This window comes from Triturus cristatus, chromosome 9, assembly GCF_964204655.1.
Source record: "Triturus cristatus chromosome 9, aTriCri1.1, whole genome shotgun sequence".
Lineage (NCBI taxonomy): Eukaryota > Metazoa > Chordata > Amphibia > Caudata > Salamandridae > Triturus > Triturus cristatus.
Window position 1 is genome coordinate 937332373 of NC_140592.1, and position 21333 is coordinate 937353705.

At 42.2% G+C, this 21333-nt stretch overlaps 1 protein-coding gene and 1 long non-coding RNA gene across 3 annotated transcripts in view; one reads left to right on the forward strand and one right to left on the reverse strand.

Annotated features, from left to right (window-relative positions):
* The window catches only part of LOC146799103 (uncharacterized), a 109364-nt gene that overhangs the window by 58874 nt on the left and 29157 nt on the right, over positions 1-21333 (reverse strand). The window lies entirely within an intron of this gene.
* Positions 1-21333, forward strand: part of TRIP11 (thyroid hormone receptor interactor 11) — a 417310-nt gene that overhangs the window by 47499 nt on the left and 348478 nt on the right. For both annotated transcript variants that reach the window (XM_085626513.1, XM_085626514.1), the window contains exon 3: positions 4383-4493. In XM_085626513.1, coding sequence (XP_085482639.1) covers positions 4383-4493 — 111 coding nt within the window. The remainder of the gene's footprint in view (positions 1-4382; positions 4494-21333) is intronic.

A 21333-nucleotide genomic window follows, 5' to 3' on the forward strand; every position in this document is an offset into this window, starting at 1 on the left:
TGTCAGAAATACCTCTAATCATCTCTGGCTTTTTACCATGTTTGCCATGCCCTAATTTTGAGTGAAGTTCAACATTTCATTAAACCATATAAATATAATTGTTTATGCTAATTCAGCTGTGTATGAAATAGTTCTAACAAGGAGTCATTTAACTTTGACGATCAGTGGTGAAAATAAGGGTTTGATGGTTGAGAGCTGAAATTAAGAAATTGGAATGATATGCTTTCAGTGCTTTTTGATCATTGTGTAATATTGCAGGATGTTGGGGCTGCAGTTTGTGAAGTCATCTGGGTACAGGTATGGGGGTTTGAGCAAGGTGACTATTAGTCTAGATTTCAGAGAGAATGATAATATCAATGCAGATCAGGAGTTGATGTCCAGGTAAAGGGTAGTGGCAGAAGGAGGGAAGGATCTGATGAGGGAGGATGGTATGTTATTGTCGTTTAATATGGCTTTTAGGAAGACTGATTGTAGATCAGCAAATAATTATTCAGGGGAGCTGAAAGAGCTCCACGTAGTTTCTGCTTTCTGGCTGATGTGCTTGTTGGCTACGAAGTCCTGTGAATACCAGGGAGAATTGAGATTAGGTTTGACTTTCGTAGAGAGAGGTGGAACTTGTGCATCAACAAGGGTTTTCTGTCATGGAAAGAGTAGAAGATCTCGTGGAGGAGATGCTTTTGAAAGAGATGGGATTTATTTTAGAGGCGTTAGGCAATCTCTTGTGTAATGGTTTCTGGATTACAAGATGGAAGGGGTATAATGGCCAGTCTTTCATGATTTCGAAATTTGAAAGTCTCAAAAGTAAGTTTTTTTTTTTTAAAAAAAACCTTTATTGACATTTCAACCAAATACAAATATGGGCCTACAACCCCCGGGGCCGGCCGCTAAGCAATCAGAGTAACACAAGGCAATTGTTAATCACAGGCAGCTCCTCGGGGATCAGAATTTCCATGCTAATATACTCGTGGCCACTGAACAGCCCAAGTAGGAGACCAGGATACAAAAGGTTTTCATTTTGTAATAAGGAATAGAAGGATCAGGTGCCAAACAATTTCCCAGCAGCGAAAGATGGCAGGCAGAATAGTAAACGTCAACAATAAGCAGCAATCTATCAAGTCAAGGGCGCTGGAACAGGCGATTCAGGATGGGGAAGAATATCACGGCCATTTACGCCTGCAGTCCCCTGCCCTAAGACCCAGAAAACACCACGGAAATTGAGGCCCACATGAAGAAGCAGTAATTTACGGCGAAGGAGACCTACCATGCTGATCCCAGAAAAGAAGACAAGAAAGAATAAGAGAAGAAAAAGGAGGCCATGGAAAAAATAAAAGACTAAAGAATCCCCTCCCCCGACCCCCCACCCTGCACCTCTGCAGATGAGTACGGCCCCCCCCCCCAGCAGTGTGCCTGTCGCCCCGGAACCAGACCCGAAATATAGAAGAAAGAGAGAAAAAGGAGTAAGAAAAGAAACCCCACCAGACGGGGGGGGTAGAGAGAATATTAATAAACTGGAGGAGGGCCTTCAAAACATGCCCCCGGCTTCTCCCTCCCGCACAATATGTTTTCCCCCAAAGCAACAGTAAACCACACAATATCGACCATATCAAAGAATATTGGGGAGCATTATACACCTACCACACTATCGGTTATGCCATGAGAGCGCGCAACCCCTGTGCCCGCCCGCCCATTAGATGACAACCGCTGAAGGATCGGCCTTATCCTTGGCCACTCTTTGCGAATCTACCCATGCATACCCATCGACCCAGTGCCATGTCCAATGTTACAAGGAAGTAGAGCGTCCAGAAAAGACCAGGGAGCGAACCACACATGCAGGGCGGACGACTCTGAATACCAACACAGTCAGCATTTTGAAGGATCATCTTTCCCAGGACTGCCCCAGGGTCCGCACTGCACACAAGGTCCAGGAAGGCGAAATCAGCCAGAGCCGGCGACCACTGCTGGAATATTGCCTGGGTCGCCGGAGGCTGCGCGCGGGGCAAGGCCACCACCCCCCGCTCGGATCCAAAATCTCCGGAACAGACCAGGCCCACAGCCAGCTGATCACACGTTGGCACATTGCCCGGAGTTTCCAGCTTTTCCTTATTCACAGGGGCGGCCACGACACTGTCCTCCTGTGCAAAGTGTAGCAAGTCCCTATGTACCTGGGGACAGGGAGAGCTCAACTGTTCCAACGCTGAAGCCACACCATCGAGCTTTCTCCCCAATACCCAGGCGCCGTGAACCATGGTGGAATGAAGGGCACCGAGAGCTTCGAGAAGGTCACCGTACCCCAGCACAGCTCCCGGCGCTCGCCCCGGCACGCTCATCTTAGTCACACACGCCCAATCTTGCTGAGACCCAGAGTACAGGATGATAGGCTCCATCCTATCAAGATGGCCGCCGGGTAGGTCCACTCTAGATTGGGACCGGGACCCAGGCACAAGCACCTCAAGTTCCAAGTCACTGGAAACAGGGTTCCGGGGGCAAGCAAAAATATGTATCTGGTGTGTGGTAACGGGTAACAGTCATCCCCACCACGGAGCAGCGTCCGTGAAACTCCAGGATCAGCCCGCGAAAATCGGGACGAGTTACGGGCAGCGTCCGGGCCGCTCACCAGCGAAGGCTCAGGCAATTTACCGGGGAATCCCGGAACTGCCACCTCGGGCACGCACTCGGCCCGCTACGCTTAGTGGTAGGAGTGACCACGGCGAAATTCAGGTCAATATTCGCACCGCTCCGGTACTCCGACTCCACCCAGTCACCAAAGGCCGCTGTTGTTGAACTGCCGCCCGGCCATGTTGTCCACCCGAGGTCCCGGCTCCAGGGTTGCACAGGCCGCAAACTTCGAATAAAAATTTCTCCGGCGGTATCGCCGCCAGAAACTTCAAAATCACACGATCAGTTGCCGCTCTCGGTCCCCAGCACGGGCATAAAGCGCAGGCTAAGGATCACATGCAGGATATCTGTGCGGGATGTGGAGGTTCACGGAGCCGGGAGCCTACGCTGCCGTCCCGATCGCCATCTTGGCTCCTCCTCTCAAAAGTAAGTTTTGACACTGCTGGAGATAGAGGTGTTGAATTTTAGGTTGGAGATGTCATACAGAAAGGTTTTGTTGCAACCGAGTAGGCCCTATATGGAGAAGGATGTGTGGATGCAAGCATGAAGCATGTTGAGAAACATTTCAGTGTGTGTTATGAGAGGAAGCAAGAGGGTAACATGAAAGGACATTTTTTATTGATGGTGAGATCTCTTCACGTTTCCCATAGGCTAGGGTGGCACAGGACATGAAAGCCTTATTGTACAAACTCATCAAATATAGTGGAAAACAAAATGTCAGTATTGAACAGTTTGTCTAGGCTTTGTGAGTTGAACAGCGTGGAAGGGACAGAGGGTTGTTGTTGTTGCATGAGTTGTTCATTAACGTGGATGAGAATGGATGGTGCACTTGTGAGCCACCTTTTTGTAGGCATAAAGGAGCGTGGGGCTGGGGAAGTTGTGCTTGGGATGGGTCATTGACAGGGTGCGTGCAGATGACTTAAGTGCAGTGTACAATCACAGATATGAAGTGGGCATTGACACCTTCGTGTACAATGGAGAATGGCTTTGTGGGTTGATGATGGGTGCTCATACCAGAATGTTGGGTGAGGAGTTAGTGCTGCAGGTGTTCTGGCCCGCATTACTTTTCAGCCATAACTATACAGAAAAGAAGAGTCATCGCCTGCTTCTTTGGCCCAATGCCATACCTATAGGTATCTCCAAAGACTGGATACCTTGGGAACCTATAGAGGACATCCTCCAATCCAAAAATATCATCTAGTCCATTGGCTGTCTGTTGTCCAGGGACTTAAGTTATAGTGTCCTCTGACTTAGTTTTCACTTTTAAATGAAGCTAGTACCTCAACCTTCCTATTGGTATTCACAGTCAGAAACAATATTATTCAAATTGAAGGTTATTTTACAATGTTCCCCTATAAAGGGTGTGTGCTTCCAAACTAGTCCATTGGCAGTGAATTTCAGTTTTTACCTTTATATGAATATGCAGTGTTTTTGCTTTTTTAATGATATAAACCATTTAATGATCATTATGAGTAAGGAAAGCTCGAGCTATCCAGGCTAGACGCATCTTCCTGCATACTTCCTCAGGCCTGTAGTTTATGGAAATAACTGATTATGGTAAATTTCCCTGGGTAGTGGGTGATAGGGGTCTTTTTATGAGTTTAATAATGAAATATTTGCTGGAGAACTGGGATTTACAAGTAAGTGACTTTTTCGACAGTATAGGTTAAGTCCTTATATAGCAGCTGCACCTTAAGAAAGTAAAATATGCTTTTCCCCCATGGATTTTCCCAACCCTCAATCCTCCTAACATATCTTCTTTCTAGAATGAGAGATTGAAACGGTACTGTGCAGAATTGGAAGAAAAACTTGAAGCCTCCGAATTGCAGGTCAAACAGCAGTCTGCAGAGTACAGAAGCCAACTGCAGCAAAAAGAGGTAATTAAAATATATGCAAATTTATATAGCAGCAGGATGCAAAATTAGACCTTTTATAAAATGTTGGCCAGTAAGCTGCTGTTCTGTTAGCCAGTAAAGTTTGCTTAACATGCAAATCTGTAATAGTTAAAATCTGCAAAGTTATAGGGAAGTATCCTATTTTTGTTGTTGCCTAGTAGTCTATAAAAAATGCGGCTCTAGCATTCTACCTTTTTTTTCACAACACATTTTGTTGAATTACCATGGTACATTCTGGGCCATAGCCCGACCTATACATAATCAGGACAAAAACAATTTGGGTGTACCAAGCATGTATAGCATATTAATGCAGAACATATATACAGCACAACAAAAACAGTTTGGCGCACACAGATCCAATACTCGTGCATCCTGGGAAATTCAGCTAGGTACGTGTATGAGCGGTGATGAGGTACGATGTATATGATGTTGTCTGGGGATCGTGGACGGTATCCTTCACTAGGGGGTCTGAGAGGAGAGGGGGTAAATCTATTCCCCGGTATGTTGCCCATCGAGATCCTATTTTCCTTTGTTTCTGGGGGCAGCCCTATGCCTGGAACACTGCAATCTCTGCGCCCATGCAACTGTCTAGGCCTTTCCTCCATTTCTCTAATGTCGGGGATGAGGCCGCCTTCCATAGCTGGGCAATGTCATGCTTGGCCATAGTGAGGGCCAGGAAGAGAAGGTGCATTTATACAGATTCCCTCATATCCCATCGGTACTGTGCAAAAGAAATGGCTTTGGGTCAAACAGAAGATCCCAGGATAATCTCTTACCCAGGCAGGCTGAGACTTTGCGCCAGAAGGGCTGCAATTGCGGTGCAGCTCCACACTGTGTGTATGAATGATCCCTCCTCCCTTCCGCAGCGTCAACACTGGGGCTATTGGACGACCCCCATCTTCCAAAGGCAAAGGTGCGTATAGTATATGCGATGTATGTATTTATATTGGATAAGGCGGTATAGAGAGGACACGGCCGCTCCCCGAGGGCTACTTAAGGCTTCGGCCCAATCATCATCTGTCAACTCTGGTATGTCATTCTGCCATGCCTTTCTAGTTTTATGCAACATGGTTCTGGTGTGTGTTGTTAGGATCTGGTAGATCTGACGGATTTTATGAGCACCTAGGTCTCCCATAAGGAGGCGGCCTTCGAGGGGATGGAATTCAGGCAGGGTGCCCAGAGAAAGGATCAATGGGGTAAGAGCGTGACATAGCTGAAGGTATTTATGGAATTGCGTCTTGTTCTGTTAGAATTTCACCTGTAACTGGTGGAAAGACCTTAGGGAGGAGCCCTGCATGACATCGCCAAGTGAAGATACACCCACTAGGTCTCACCTGCGGAATCCCGTCAGAGCCGTCACCTGGCGCAGATAAGTGCCATGCCACAAGAGAGTCGCTTGGGTCAGGCGGCCACGCCAGTCCATCTGTCCTACTGTGTATCTCCAGAACGGGACCACCGTTCTACTGGCATGGGGTAAGAAGTTTAGGTTTTGTGCACTATATGACAGCCGAAGGAGGGGAGCTCCCTCCATCACCACATGCTCCAATGCAAACGCCGGGTCTGTTGGTGAGTTATACCACCATTCATTTATAATCAATAATTGTGAGGCTGCGTAATAGGAATATACATCAGCGGCTGCAATACCGCCACAATACGTTGATTGGGCGCAAGTTTGTAGTGCCACCCGAACTGCTCCACCATTCCATAGGAATTTATTATGGATGGTGTTTACTTACGCAAACCATGATCGTGGTATATGATATGGGAAGTTCTGTAATCGGTACAGTATTCGAGGTAGCGAGACCATTTTAAAAATCGCTGCGCGCCGATACAGTGAGAGCGGAAGAGAGGACCATATTGCTGTCTCATCTCGGAGACTGGCGACGAGTGGGTTGGTATTGTGCACCCGTGAAGTATTTGGGCAGGGGTCTCATGAAAATACCCAAATATTTAAAGCCGCGTGGGTTAGCTGGCCCGCCCAGGTGCATCGTCCCTTGTCTCCACATACTGGGAATAGCACAGATTTAGAAGAGTTGATATGAAGCCCGGTAGTCTGGCCGAATACTCGGAGGGTCTGCAAGATTCGTGGGCCTGAGATCCATGGGTTAGTCATAAAGAAAATGACATCATCCGCATATAATGCGACACTCAAAGCCCCGGAGTACCTGGTCACCGCATCCCCACGTCGCCAGAGGTTCCACTGCCAGGGCGAATAGGAGTCGGGACAGGGTGCAGCCCCGTCGCGTGCCACGACAGACAGGGAAGGGGGCTGAAAGATGTCCTGTGGACCAAGGCAGTGAGATTTGTGTATAATAGACGGACATATGTCAAAAAATGCTGGCCGAAATTGACAGCTTTGAGAAGCTGGAAAACGTACACCCAGCTGAGACAGTCGACTGCTTTGTCGATATCGGCCAATAATATGGCTGCCGGGGCCATAGCCATGGCATTGTGGACCCGGCGAATGTTGTGGCGGGTGGCCCGATGCGGCATAAAGCCAGGATGAATCGGGTCCTGTATACAAGCCCACAAGCGATCGGCTAGGATCTTGCCCAAGAGTTTGGGCTTGAAGTTAATAAGGGAAATGGGGCGATATGAGGATGGATCCTTCGGTGAGCGTCCAGGCTTGAGGGAGAGGACAATCTCGGTATGCCGTCAATCCCGGGGTAGCAGGGTTTGTTTAAAGGCATCATGTATTGCCTCTAGCAGGTGAGGGCCCAATGTGGACATGTGTGGCCGAAGAAACTCCATGGGGAATCCATTTGGGCATGGAGCCCGCCTGGGACACATCGCTACAAATGCAGTGCTTAATTCTTCCATGGTGATAGGGACATCTAGGTGAGCCCGCATCTGGTCTGTAAGTCTACGTGGGGTGGGGGGGTTAGAGATATCTCTAAGGAACTCCGCGATTCTGATATGTGTTCTTGTCGCACGTATAGTGCGGAGAAGTAGTGATCAAATTCCCTGACGACTGCCCCTGGAGATAAATGTAGACCCCCATCCGTGCCTCGAATAATTGGGTTAGTGGCCGGGGACCTCCTTACTTGACATAATCTGTGAAGCATTTTGCTGGATTTGTTCCCCCATTGATAAATACGATGTTCCAATGCCAACCAGATTTCTTTTGCCTCCCCTATGAGGTGTTATTATATCTGCTGTTGCCTATGAAGCATGCTGCGACGGAGGAGGGGGGCTGGGTTCCTGCACATATTGTGCTTATAGGGATGTGTAGCAGGCTTCTAATTCGGCCCAGTGGGCGGAATGTTTGCGTTTCCCATTCGAACGATAGCTGATGTTGACCCCTCGGACTGTGGGCTTCAGTGCCTCCCATAGTGTAGCTTTGGATGTGGCAGATGCAATGTTGATGTCTAAATATTCCTGGATTGCCCCTGTAAGGGTTTTCTGGTAATCAGGATCGCGGAGATGCCATGGGGACATACTCCACCCAAGGGGAGGTTTTTGGGAGCGTGTATGGAGTTTGACAGAGACCGGGCAATGACCGCGTCGATACTACCTATGTTCATGTGTTCCCCATATAGTGTGCCTGATATTATGATGTATCGTCCCCATGGAATTGTCCAGTGTTTCATGTGCACAAAGGGGACACGGTGATGAATGAGAACAGCAGTCCCCCGGGAACCCCTAGTGAACCCTCGCATGGTATATCGAGTGGTATCCGAACCTCACCAGACAGGGAGCCTTGGTGCCCAATAAGTGTATCTCGTGTAGGAAAAGCATATCGGCTCCATATCGCTTGGCCTGAGACGTACAGAGCAATTCCAGTCCGTGTTTTTCACACAACCGTGTTGACGGCGAAGCGGTGTGAGATCGGAGAAGACGCCGTTCCCGCTGCTCCCGCCTTTGTTCGCCTTTGTTCCCGCCGCCGCCTCTGGCACTACTCCGGGGGTTGTTTTAGCCTCGGCCTCGGTTTCGGCCCCCTCTCATTAGCGGTTGGGGGGCACGGCCGGGGCCGGTTGTCAGGTACGGCTGTGTGCGGCTGTGGCGACTTGCGGTGAGTTGAGAGGCAGAGCGGTGCACGTTTGCACTTTGAGTGGAGGGGAGAGGGTGTCCGGTGCCTGACCTGGTGCATCGAGGTTTGCTGGGGGGCTCACGAGAGGACATGAGAGGCCGTGAGTACCCCCCCCCCCCCTGCAGCGGGAAAGACAAAGAGCAGCAGGAAGAGCAGCGGATGCAGAAGCCGTGGCAGGAGCCTTTCCCTGAAAGAGGTTGCCGGAAACGTGAGTGAGCGCCTTTCTGTAGAGGCAGGCCCTGTAAAAGTCTTTGCCCATGTAGATAGGAGCTGTGATTCAGTTACAGCACCGGCAGGGGCAGGGGCCACCAAACCATCCTAACGTGACAGAAGCCACAAGAGCTTTTCTGTAGCGGCAGGTAACTGCAAAGAAAAGGAAAAAAAAAAGAAAAAAACCTTTTTGCAATAGCGGAACCCTTTTTTTTTTTTTTTTTTTTTTAAATCTTAATCAAATCGTAAGAAGATCGTGGAAAACTGTGAGTGCTATTTCGCAGCGACAGGAACCAAAAAATAAAAGAAAGATAAAAGAATTTCAGCAGCGGTAGGAGTCGCAAATCAGTCCCGGCAGCAGCAGGAGCAGCCAAGACTCTTATTTAATGCAGTAGAAGCCGGGAGTCAACTTTAGCAGCAGGAGAGCCCGTTAGAATTTCCTCAGCGCCTGCAGGAGCGGGTCCATTCCCCTGCGAGTTTCCTCGAGTGCGTCAAGAATATTTTTACCACAGCAGAGTTTTGCTGCAGGCACTACAAGGGTCGGGTTGGCCTATAAAATCACGACTAGAGCGGCTGTTATTAATTTATTATTATTAATTTCATAATATAATTACAATATACAAACTTTTATTAAGGTATAATTAACCACAAATATAAAAAACTAAACAAGGTAAAATTCTTGGAATGCGCTCAGGAAAGGAAAGATTTCTGGGCCCTCCCAATAGTCGAGCCCGTAAAATGCAACCACCGAATGTGTTAACAAAAAACTAAAGCACAGTTAAAAGGACCAAGTCAAACTCTAATATCACCAATAGCACGGATGTTTGAAAAATCTATAAAAATACCACAGAAATTTGATTTTAAGAAAGATCCAACAGGAGCACTTATGTCAATGGAACCAAATTTAGAAATAAAACAATTACAGACACCAATTAAACCAATTAACATCTTGGTAAGAAATAAATCACCAATCGAAATAGAATGTGATATAGAATGTGAGTATGATTATGTCAGCAGTTAAAAAAAAAAAGGAATTAGAGGATCAAACAAACGAACAAAAAACGGCCTTGGACAACCAAGTTTTGCTTTTCCAAACAGTAGAGAGGGACTCGGATATAGAAGGGATGAAAACGTGGATAAAAGATCTTCCACAGCTTGATAAACCTGTTAACCTTATGAGTTCTGGGGCCCCTTTGCCACTAGAAATTAAAGTCGAAATAAGGAAAAAAAACGAACCAGACAATGCCAATACACAATATGATATCACACTTCAAGACGACGAAGTCAACCAAGTCACCCAAGTAAAGCAATCCTCAATTACGGAGAGTATAAATATGACATTTGTGTCGAGTATGCCATTAGGAAAGAGTGGAGGCCTAAATGGGGAATTGACTTATGAAAAACAAGAGTACGATATTTTCAATGAATCAAAAAAAGCGTCTAATAAAACCAGAGGAGGGAATGTGCAAATGGAAAAAGTTGAATACATTGATAAACATAGGGCCAAAGAAAAAACTCAAACAGAAAATCATGAAAATTCCCAGGATGATATAAACGCTCATATGAAAAAAAACGAGGTACTTAATAAAGCAGGTCTAAAAAACACAGGCAATCAAGATCTACGATCGGTATGGGATATATTTTATCATACATCAATACTAACTCTGGAAGCATTGACATATCAATCAAATAAAATGGATACCCAAATTGAAATACTAGGAGTAATGGCTATTGCAGTCACCGGAATTGATCATAAATTAGCTAAGTTAAATAACTTAATAAATAAAGCTCAAAAAGAAGCCGCTTCAAATTACTTCGACTGCACATGTGCACCTATAATAAATGAACTGGTTACTATTCCGGATGTAATAAACAGCATATTAGAAGACGTTAAAAGCACTGTGGGAAAAAAACTAGAAAATCAAAAAGCTGAGATAGGTTGCATTGGAAAACATTTTTTTTTACCATCTGCAATTGATGAAAAAGAAAAAATCGAACAAATTGGCGATATAAAAAATTCTAATATTGTGAACAAACCAACTATGGAAGCAATGCAGAAGAAACAAGATGAAATAAATTGTTTCAATAACACGGTACAGTGGAATGACATAGGACAGGATAATGAAGATCTTATGGCCTCTGAACTAACAAAGAGACAAAGGAAAAAATTACGTAAAACAAGAAAAAAGGAAAAAGCTCCAAAAACATATCTCATACCAGAAATACCAGATGACTTGATAACTCAAGAAGGAAAAAAAGAAACTGGAAAGAAAGATGGCGATGTTTTAAACAGTCAGTTTACAAAAAGATTGGCAAGAAACGAAAAATATTATGATATATTAACAAAGACTAGGAAATATATTGCAGACTTAAAATCAATTCCTTCAAATACATATACAAGCTTACCTACGGAAAATACTGTTCAAAAAGAGGGGAGGAAAGTTCAGGGAAAAAAAATTGAACCAAATGGATTAAAAGAAAATGGATGTGTACTAACACAAGACCTTAAGTGGGAAATCGAAAATGATCCGATTGAAAAAACAGGGTCTTTATCTGCCTTAATCAGTCCTAACGAAGAACGATGGCAGCCTATCCATACCCAAAATAATTCACCTAATACATTAAATACACGTTGGAATTTGATACAAAAAAAAGTAAGAAAAAACCAACGGATGGAGGAAACAGAGAATAACTTTACGAAATCAAAAGAACTGACTGAAGATAACACCCATAAATCTATAAGGGACGACATAATAATTATAACAAATTGTCAAGGTAAACAAATTATATGTAAAGAAAATGAACCTTACGACGAAAATAAGAAAGGAACGTTGAACTCGAACAGACCTTGCCAAATTACTTTTACACCATTTTTTGACTCACGTGGTAAGCATGACACCCTGAATAGAGGAAATATTCTTCGCCTTTTTAAATCTATACCATCATTGGAAAAATTGACAACAGAAGATATTGACTGTGTAAGCTTTTTACAAAATTCCTAAGGCAAACAACCAATAACAGTGTTAACTGTAAACACTGCCTCTATAGCAGATCAAATCATGCAAGAATACAAAGTTTTTCACAGCTGGGGGATATTAATTAGCCAACCAGCCCCAAAGGTATACCCAACTCCTTTTATCAAAGAAGAAAGTCCAATAAAAAGACCGAGCAAGATGGAAGACAATCTAGTCTATTCTATATTAAAAAATCCCCTGGGAAAAACAAACTGCGATAGTGGAAAGTCCATATACCAAGGAAAAGACAAAGAAAAGACAAAAGAAAATAAAGGAGTAAATGAGAAATGGATCCTGACGGCTTTACATGGCAGTAACAACCAATGACAGAACAAAACACAAGATGTAACAGATGAAACAAACACAATAGTGGTTTGTTCATGGAATATAAATGGTTTATGTAAAAAGATAAAAACGCCCAAATAGAATCATTAACAAACTGTTATCAAATTATATTGTTGAAGGAAACTTGGGAATTGTACCCTTTTATGTTACAAGGGTATAAAGGATATTTTGTTCCCGCAATAAGACATTATAAATTTGGACGGCCGTGTGGGGGTCTGGCAATATTTTTACTGATTGACCTAAAAGTAGAACATAGGCAGCTAGATACAAATAATTATAATTTCCAAGCTGTGAAGTTTAATTACCTAATAGGAAAGGAAAATAAACAAAAAAATCTAATATTAATTAATATATATTCCACCTAAACAGATACCGAAGAAGGAGACATGTGCTGCTCTTACTACCTTTTTGTTGGACCAAATAATGGAAGATCCGTCTATAGATTTCTTAGTTACAGGAGATTTTAATATAAATCTACTAGTACAATTTATACGGGATGATTTTATCCAGTCCCAAAATCACCAATGGTTAATCCCAGAGCAAGTACTTGATCACTCAAAAAATGTTAAACAAAAGACTATTGGGAAGAATTTCATGATGGACATGGAAGCTTTGGGTCTTACAATGTTGAATGGTAGATTTGAGTCAGATACACCCCCAGCGTGGTCTTTTCAGTCTCACCAGTATAAATCTAGAATAGAATATACTATGGTTTCTGTAAATATCTTTGACAAAATTAATTCATATCACTTAAAAAAGGTATTTGAAAGTGACCATAGTCAACAAATAGTACAAGTGAAATTGCTAGGATCAAAACATCGAAATTACTTAACCATGCACGGTCAGATTTGTACTTCTAATTATAGAAAACTTACATGGGAAACAAATAACATGGACACCACGATGAAAAAGGCACGAGAACTAATTAAAAAATGTTTTAAAGATAGCACCGTATCGTCTGTATTTGATCAATGGAAAAATTTCACACAAAAAATAGTTGCACCATACGATACTTCTCCTCATGTTATAAAAAAATACAACGTCCAAAGGAAAAAAAATGATGACACCTTTATCAATTTCCCATATACAGTAAAAAAGGTCAGACGGACCCGTAATAGACTTAGGAAAGAGCTAAATAAGTACCCAAATGATGAAGATATACAAGTAAAATTTAAAAGATGGCAACAACGAATTGAGAAAATTAATTTGAAATGAAAAAAATAAAATTAATCAGGGATTGTGGGCAAAAATCTTCTATGACAGTAATCAAGCGAACTCAAGGGAGTTCTGGAAAGTGATTAACGGATTAACCAGGCCAAAAAAGAACTGTAGTCACATCCTCCTTAACTGAAGAGGAATGGTCCATATATCTTATAAAAATCCTAAATCCTAATATGGAAGTGAATATTGAGGAACACAAATCAATTACTAAAGGAAACAAACACTTAATGACAGATAAGATCGATGTAGAATGTGACGCAGAAATCCCTATTACAGAAACCCAGGTCGCCAAACTAATAAAGAACCAAAAAAATGGAGCACCGGGACCCAATGGCATTCTGTTTTCTCTTTACAAAGAAGAACCAGATTACTGGGCTACATAATTGACAAAGGTATTTAATGATGTCATACGAACAGGGATGGTCCCAAAATCATGGAGAGGTTCATTGATATCTCCAATTTTAAAAAAAGGAAATTGGCAACAACCGGAGAATTATCGCCTGATTACCCTTCAAGACACTGATGCAAAATTGTTCGCAGGGCTTTTATCCAGTTTGACTGACTGGGTAAAGGATAAAAGGATACTGCCACCTAACCAAACTGGATTTATCAAAGGTTTATGAACCTCAACAAATATATTGATTTTATCTGTATTAATGAATAAGGCACTCTTAGCTAAACAAGCTTTGTATTTTTGTTTCGTCGACTTCAAATCGGCCTTTGATTGTGTGAACAGGCACCATCTGTGGAAAAAACTTGAAGAGCAAGGAATTCCAAACTTATTTTTGAGAATGATACAATTACTGTACATTGACCCCTGGATTAGAGTAAGAATTGGTGACGGGCAAACATTAACCAACAAGATACTTACTACGGGAGGTCTAAAACAAGGGTGTGTCCTTGCACCTCTGCTATTCAATCTTTTTTAAGCGGATCTTTCAACTACATTGAATAAGGTAAATGCACATCCGCCTAGATTAGCAGATAAACAAATATCTAATCTCCTTTACGTGGACAATTTTGTACTTATAAGTCACACCAAAGTTGGGTTGCAAAGGCTAATTGATTGTCTATCAGTGTATAAAAAACAAAATGATATGGTGATAAATGAAACAAAGACCAAAGTAATGGTAGTTACGAAAAATATAAGGCTTAAAAATAAATATAATTAGAACCTGGAGGGAACGAAATTAGAACAAGTTGATTCCTACCGGTATCTTGGAGTTATATTCAACGATAGTGGAAATTTTCTCCCGCAAAAAAGAGAAATTACAAGAAAAGCTAATACTATGACTGCAGCTTTTAGTATAACTCAGAATTCAATATCTGACTTGTCTTTTCGTCCTTTGCTAAAGATCATCTCAGCAAAGCTATTACCTACACTAACATCCGGTTCTGAGGTATTAAATGGGGAAGACGCAGAGATTATTAATAATGCAATTTCAAAAACGTACAAAATCTTATTTTCCCTGCCAAAAAATGCTTCGCAAGCTCAGGTGAGGCTCGAATTTGGGATAAATAACCAGCTTCTAGCAAGAAAAGGACAAGCTCTTAAAGTTTGGAATCGAGTAAAAAATGACCAAGAAAATCAAATGTCCCAGCTATTATGGCAAGAAGTCAAACATAATAAGCTGCAGGCCTGGTCCTACCTAAATAAAGCAAAAGAAGAATTTGGTGTAATATCGATCTGGGAGAATACGATTACCCAAGAAAGTTTAAAAAAAGAATTAACAAACTTACCAATCATTTTTCTCTGATGTAAATGTGTTGTACTTGTATAGCGCACTGTTACCCTAGGGTGTCCTGGCGCTGCACTCATACCGCTGTGGAACCCTTCCTGGCTTTTCCCTGTGAAATGTCCACTCCTGGGCACCCCAAGGTGAAGCCAGGCATCCCAGCGCTTTTGGGGCCGTTGTGGAGATTAAGCAAGCTATTGCCCAGAGTTGGAGAGTGGGACCCATGATTAGAATAGGCACGAGGCGAGAATTAACAGGTCCGAGGAAATTGAGCCCAAGACCCGCCGAGGCGGGAATTGAACCCTGTATCAGGGTCTGCCGCTCTAACCATTGAGCCACACTTCTCCACTGATAAAAGATAAGGATATATTTGCGAAAAGAAAACATGCATGGCCAATCATAAATGGATATATCAAAAAACATGTCCAAGAATATTTAGAAATACCATGGTCATTGAAAAACAAGAAAATCTTTATCAGAGCACGCTTTGGGTTACTGCCGGGTTTATGTCATGTACCTATATGGAAAAAAACAGCAGTTAATACGGATTGTAGATTATGTAAATGTGGTAACGAGAATATTATACATCTATTATGTCTTTGCCCTGGATTAGAAAAGGAAAGGAAAGCCATTTTAAAGAGACTATTTAATGAACGCGGACTAAGGTCATGCAGACAAGCAGTGATTGCAAGTTTAAACTCTAAAGATATATTCATGATTTCTGCATTTGTAAAATTCTTGAGCACTGTGGATAAAAAATTAGGGGAATAATAATTTATTCTATTTTTGTATATATTGTGTATTGTATTAGAGGCATGATAGCAATTGTGATTATAACGTTTTAATTCTTTTATATTTGATGATATTTTAATCATTTTTTGTAAGATTTTAATTAATCACACAAATAAACTTAAACTTGAGCTTGGCCTGAAGGAGAATGGCGCCCCTCTTGATTTTATTGAGTAGGCCCCTGACATTCCAGGATACCACAGTCAGATCCCCAAGTGGGGAAATGTGAGCCTGAGTAGTCATCCAGCCTCTATACACCCGCTCTGGGGACCTAGCATATTGCAATATGGATTGTGTACCTGTGCTCGTGCTAAAACCAATACTAATCTAACGAAAAAAGCCCCCGTGGACACCCCCTCCCACCCCCCCTCCTCCATACTGTCATGACCAAGGAGCATCTGTCGCGGTTAAGGACACCCCAAGCCCCCAACAGTGGAGGCCAGAGTCCCTCCTCCTATGGTTCCCAACCTTCCCATAAAACTTCAACATGGGGTAGTAATGTCTGGGCTGTGCATAGTATTCTACCTTTATTTCATATTTCTTTTCAATCATTAATATTATGTAAGGGGGCAGATGTTGGAAAAAGTAACATGTGTGACATAAATCCTAGTATTTATGCACTTATGTTTTACTCGTCATTGTCTTCATGTAAATAACTGCCAAGTTTACCCAATTATTATTGGGGTCACACCCAGCGATCCTCTTTGTCCCAAAACAAAATACAGACTTTTCAGAGAAAAAGAGAAGTGGCCGGTGTCTCTCACACTCTCTCTAGCAGTGTTATGCTGTTAGTAGGGGCAGGGGGTGTTAGGAGTCAGACAGACCTTTCAGAGAATCTCTTATCTTCTACTGATGATAAATGGAGCACTGCTCTTGAATCTCCAAATCAGTACACAACATAATGGTTGGTATTTTACTATCATATAATATTTTTCCAGTATTAAAAGGATCATAATTATCACAAACAATTCAGCAGATAATATGCAGACCAGGGCGGATGTTAAATAGGCCACAACCATGCTTCATCACACATCCCTAGCCTGTTCTTCCACCATACTAAAGGCCCTAATATTGTCAGTCATCCAGCTTGTGATGCTACAAATGTTTGCTAATCCTGAAATATGCCAAGCCAAGTACAATTTCTCATTCGTTTATCAAGTCAGCAGTTTGAATTCAGCCCTTCAGCAACCGCTCCATTAGTCTAAACCCATATCCTAAACTGGTACCTTATAATATATTATATACCTTATTGACTGCTGATGTCTTGTGGAGTGAGGAGGGGCTTACGTGCTCAGCTCCTGTTTTACTAAAACAAATGTGCAAATAATGGCCCTATGTTGTTCTTTTTGCTGACCAAGATGCCACATATGCAGCAAATAACTGTACTTGAGCACCTTTTTAATGCTTTTTAGTTAGCCACTTTATTTCTTGATTTTGTTTCACTGATGTATGTCAAAAAGGAATTAAATAAAAGTCCATTTGGTAGATCTATGTTTGATCCTCAGAAGGCCTTTGTCTGTTTCTCCTAAATTATACATCTGATTTTAAACTGCCCGCTTAGATCAAGCCTTGTTTTCTGAATTCTTCTCTCTCTTTTTATTTTCTTTTGCCTTCCTCGTCAGATGAAAACTGTGCCGGGGCGCCCACTCATCTGTACATAGTTGTGCTGGATGCTGCTTAGCAGGCCACTCCCTTACTGTGGCTGTACCAGCTTCGCTGGGTTAATCATTGGACTGATGTGCCTTCCATTTTAATTGTTCAGATCACAGAAAATGAACTCTTCCACTTCGACTTTCTCTGTCCAGCTTGGATGGTTTATCTACGGAGGCCAGACATTCCTTGCAGAAGGAGGAGTTCATGATAGCCACTTAGTACGTTTTCTCTCCTAGTGACACACATTAAATTAAAAAACTAGCTGTTTCAAGTTGGCTAATATTGACTTGTTTAATTGGCTGTCGATGCCATAACCAGATGTGAGCTTACCTCCACTTTCTGCTGCAGAATATGCAGTATTACGTCACTTACCTCCTTCCAGTAGTTTTGGAATGTTGTGCAGCTCACAAACATATATGAATATCACACCTTCTCCAGATCTCCAGCATTTTGAGTCCTTTTCCCTTGTGATTCGTGACATCTTGTCCAGTTGCCATAAGTTCTTATGTACCAAAGTTCACAACTATCCATCCCACACATGCTCTGGCATCTCCTTTTTTATGATCATCTGCTTTCACCCGTTCCCTCTACCATACTAAAACTTCTATAGGAAGTGGGCAGGCTCCCACACTCTTTCCTCAAACTCCCATAAATCCTTCCCCCAGCACTGTTAAATCTACCATCATTATTTGAATTGACAATACTTAAAGCTAGATATTTCTGCAGTAGTCCCCACCTTTATAACTTTCCACTGAATAAGATTGGGATCATCTTTTAACTGGCCCCAGTATTTAAATCCAGCTCTCATAACCGGAAGACTTCTGTCATCTAGAATACTAGGGATCACTGGCGACTCCCAAATAGGGGCTTACTCTAAATGATATTTGATGCCTAGCAAATTCCAGTTCTTACACCAAACTACCCATAAAGTCTTCAACCCCACTTTTTGGAAAAAGTTTGGATTCCTGAATTTATCTAAAAAACCTGCCTGCCTTAATTCAGCATTCATCGACCTACATAGCCTCCCCCTCCAAGTACCCTCCTCATCAGCCAGCAACAACCTGCAGATCTTGAAATGGAATGCGCAACAGTACATCTGGGAAAGCAAGTCCCCCCCCCCATTTTTCTCCTTAATTAATTTGTTTTCCAAGCCAATCTCTGGGCTTTCGAGGCCGAAATGAATGATAGTAAGCTCTCTTGTAACTTATCTAACAATTACTTTGTGAATATTAACAATATATTATCAAAGAGAAATGTTAACTTGGGCATGATAACCATCTTCACCCTCCTGTAGATCGTCGGGTGTACATTTTCCCATTTACGCAGTAGGTCATTGATCTCACTAGAAACCCTGCTCATGTTGACTCTCGGAATCTCCTCTAATCGTGGGACAACTCGATTCCAAAGTACCTTACTGAGCCTGTGGAAACTGTGCACTACTCCCCTACATATTCCTTACTATGATCTCAGTTTTTGATTTGTTTATTGCACAGCCAGATAAAGCTCCAAACGTTTCTGTTAATAGCTCCATTCGAGGCAGGGTTTTATTCAAGTCACTAGTTTATAGCATGATATCATCTGCATATAGAACAATTTTATTTACAAGCCTGCCACGGCACAATATCCTCATCCTACTTAAAAAGCTGGGCAAGGGCTTAATTATATATGTCAAACAAGAGTGTTGACGGACGACACCCTTGCCATGTTCTCCTGGTGATAACTGTTTTCCTAGACAGACTGACGCTCAGGGCCTTATATGGTTGTTTTATTCCTTTATTAAAGCTTTGAGGTAAAGCCATTACTTTCATAACTTCCCACAAATAAATCCGGCTAACTCGGTTCGCTGCATCGATAATATTCGCAGCAAGGGAGCTTGTGTTTGCAATTTCCATATCTATTGAGAATATCAGTAGATAGGTTAAATTGTGTGATTACCTACCAGAAATAAAAACCCTTTTGTTCCGTGTGAGTCACCTGTCCGATTACTTTGGCCAATCTATTAGCTAGAATTTCTGTGTATACTCTATAATCCCCATTTAAAAGCAGAATAGGCCTATCTGGCTTCACTACCCTAGGATTCTTATTCTACTTTAAAATTAGAAAGATATCGGCCTCATTCCATGACTCTGATATTGCCATTCCATTCCTAAAAATCTTGTTAAACAAATGCTGCCATACTGGAACTATATTTCCCTTCAGATCCTTATATAATTTAACAGACAAACTATCCGGCCCTGCCGCTTTTTCGCAAGAGGATTTATTTATTTGTAGCAGAATCTCTTCTGATGTAATCTCCTCCAGCAAATACCATTTTTTATCTTCTACTAGGCTCCGATTTTTTTTGTCTGCCAACCATTTTCTAATTTCTTGGGGATCCACTAGATTCTCTTCTAAATATAGAGATTGAAATGAATTTCAGACTAAGGATTCTATTTCATCTCGATTTTGGGTGCTATTTCTGTTATCATAGATGACAAGCTCTATAATGTCATTCCTCATCCTGTCGGTCCTGGCTTTCCATGCCAACAATTTGCAGCACTTTTCCCCATATTCAAAGTGTCTTAAACTACTAGCTTGCCACTTCTCCTTAGTTCTCTTTTCTTTTAACTTGTTAATAGGCTCTTCCTGTTTCAGTAGCTCCTGCGTCTTTTCTTGTTTATTTCCCTGTGTGACTTCCCTCCATTTATTCCCTTGCTTTGTCGCCACCTCTTCAGCATTTCTGAGTTCTTCCCTTCTGACTTTGTTTCTATGGCTATCCTGCTTACGTAAGATCCCCTCTTACAAATGCCTCGTAGGCCTCCCATACTAAGCCTGCACTAGCAGTTTTCTCATTTCGCTTGAATAACTCCACAGATTCATCCTTTAATTCCCATAGAATACCCTCTTCTAAAAATAATCATCTTTCAATGGTCCATCTCTCATCGGATCGCCCTTTGGGAAATAAGTAATTTCTAGAATTATACCTATATTACTTACTGTGTAGCCACCTTCTTATTATTTGCTACTTTACTTTTGTTGGATCTATCTAGATCTTCATTGAGGACTGCATTAAAGTCTCTCCGAATCTCCATAGGGTATGGGAAATATGGGAATCTAGTTGTCATTTTGTATAAGGGGGACAACATTGTCTCAATTGGGGACTAAACTCTGCTCAGGTAAACTACCCCTGTGGCCCTGAGAACGTCCAACACTCCACCTACCGGTTGAATCATTTCTTTATTCAAGGACCCCTAATCTCACATTCTTCCTTCCTGCTATTGCTGCCCCCTTAAGTTAAATCCTTGATGAGAGCAAATTATTTGATGGACCCATTCCTGTTTAGTGAAAAGAGCCTTACACTTGGGCGCAGTAGGGTGAGTCTCATGTAGAATTGTCACCTGGGCCAGGCAGTCCTGCAAATACTGACAGGTTAACCTCTGCTTCCTAGCCATCCGTTAACATTCCATGTAAAGAACTGTATTTCCACCATTTACTTTTCCCCTCAATTACCCAATAGAACTCTTGCACCCCAATCTTTGACTTATTAGCAGCACTTTAATTTTGTGAATTCGTTTTTTTTTCTTTTTTCTTTTTGTATTTTTCCTCATATGGTCCCCAACTGTGCTCTTCCCATGGAAACCCACCCTTCCTACCTTGGCATATCTGTATATGCCAGTTTGGGCATTTGCCCCAGGAAATAGCACCTCTTAAAAGTTTATAAAAAGTCAAAAAAACTTTCATATCCTCCACCAGTCTTCTCCTACCCTATACTGCCTTACACATCACATTTAGATTTTTTCCCCCCTCTCTGATTGTCATTCCAAATATTTTCTACAAGTAAAAGT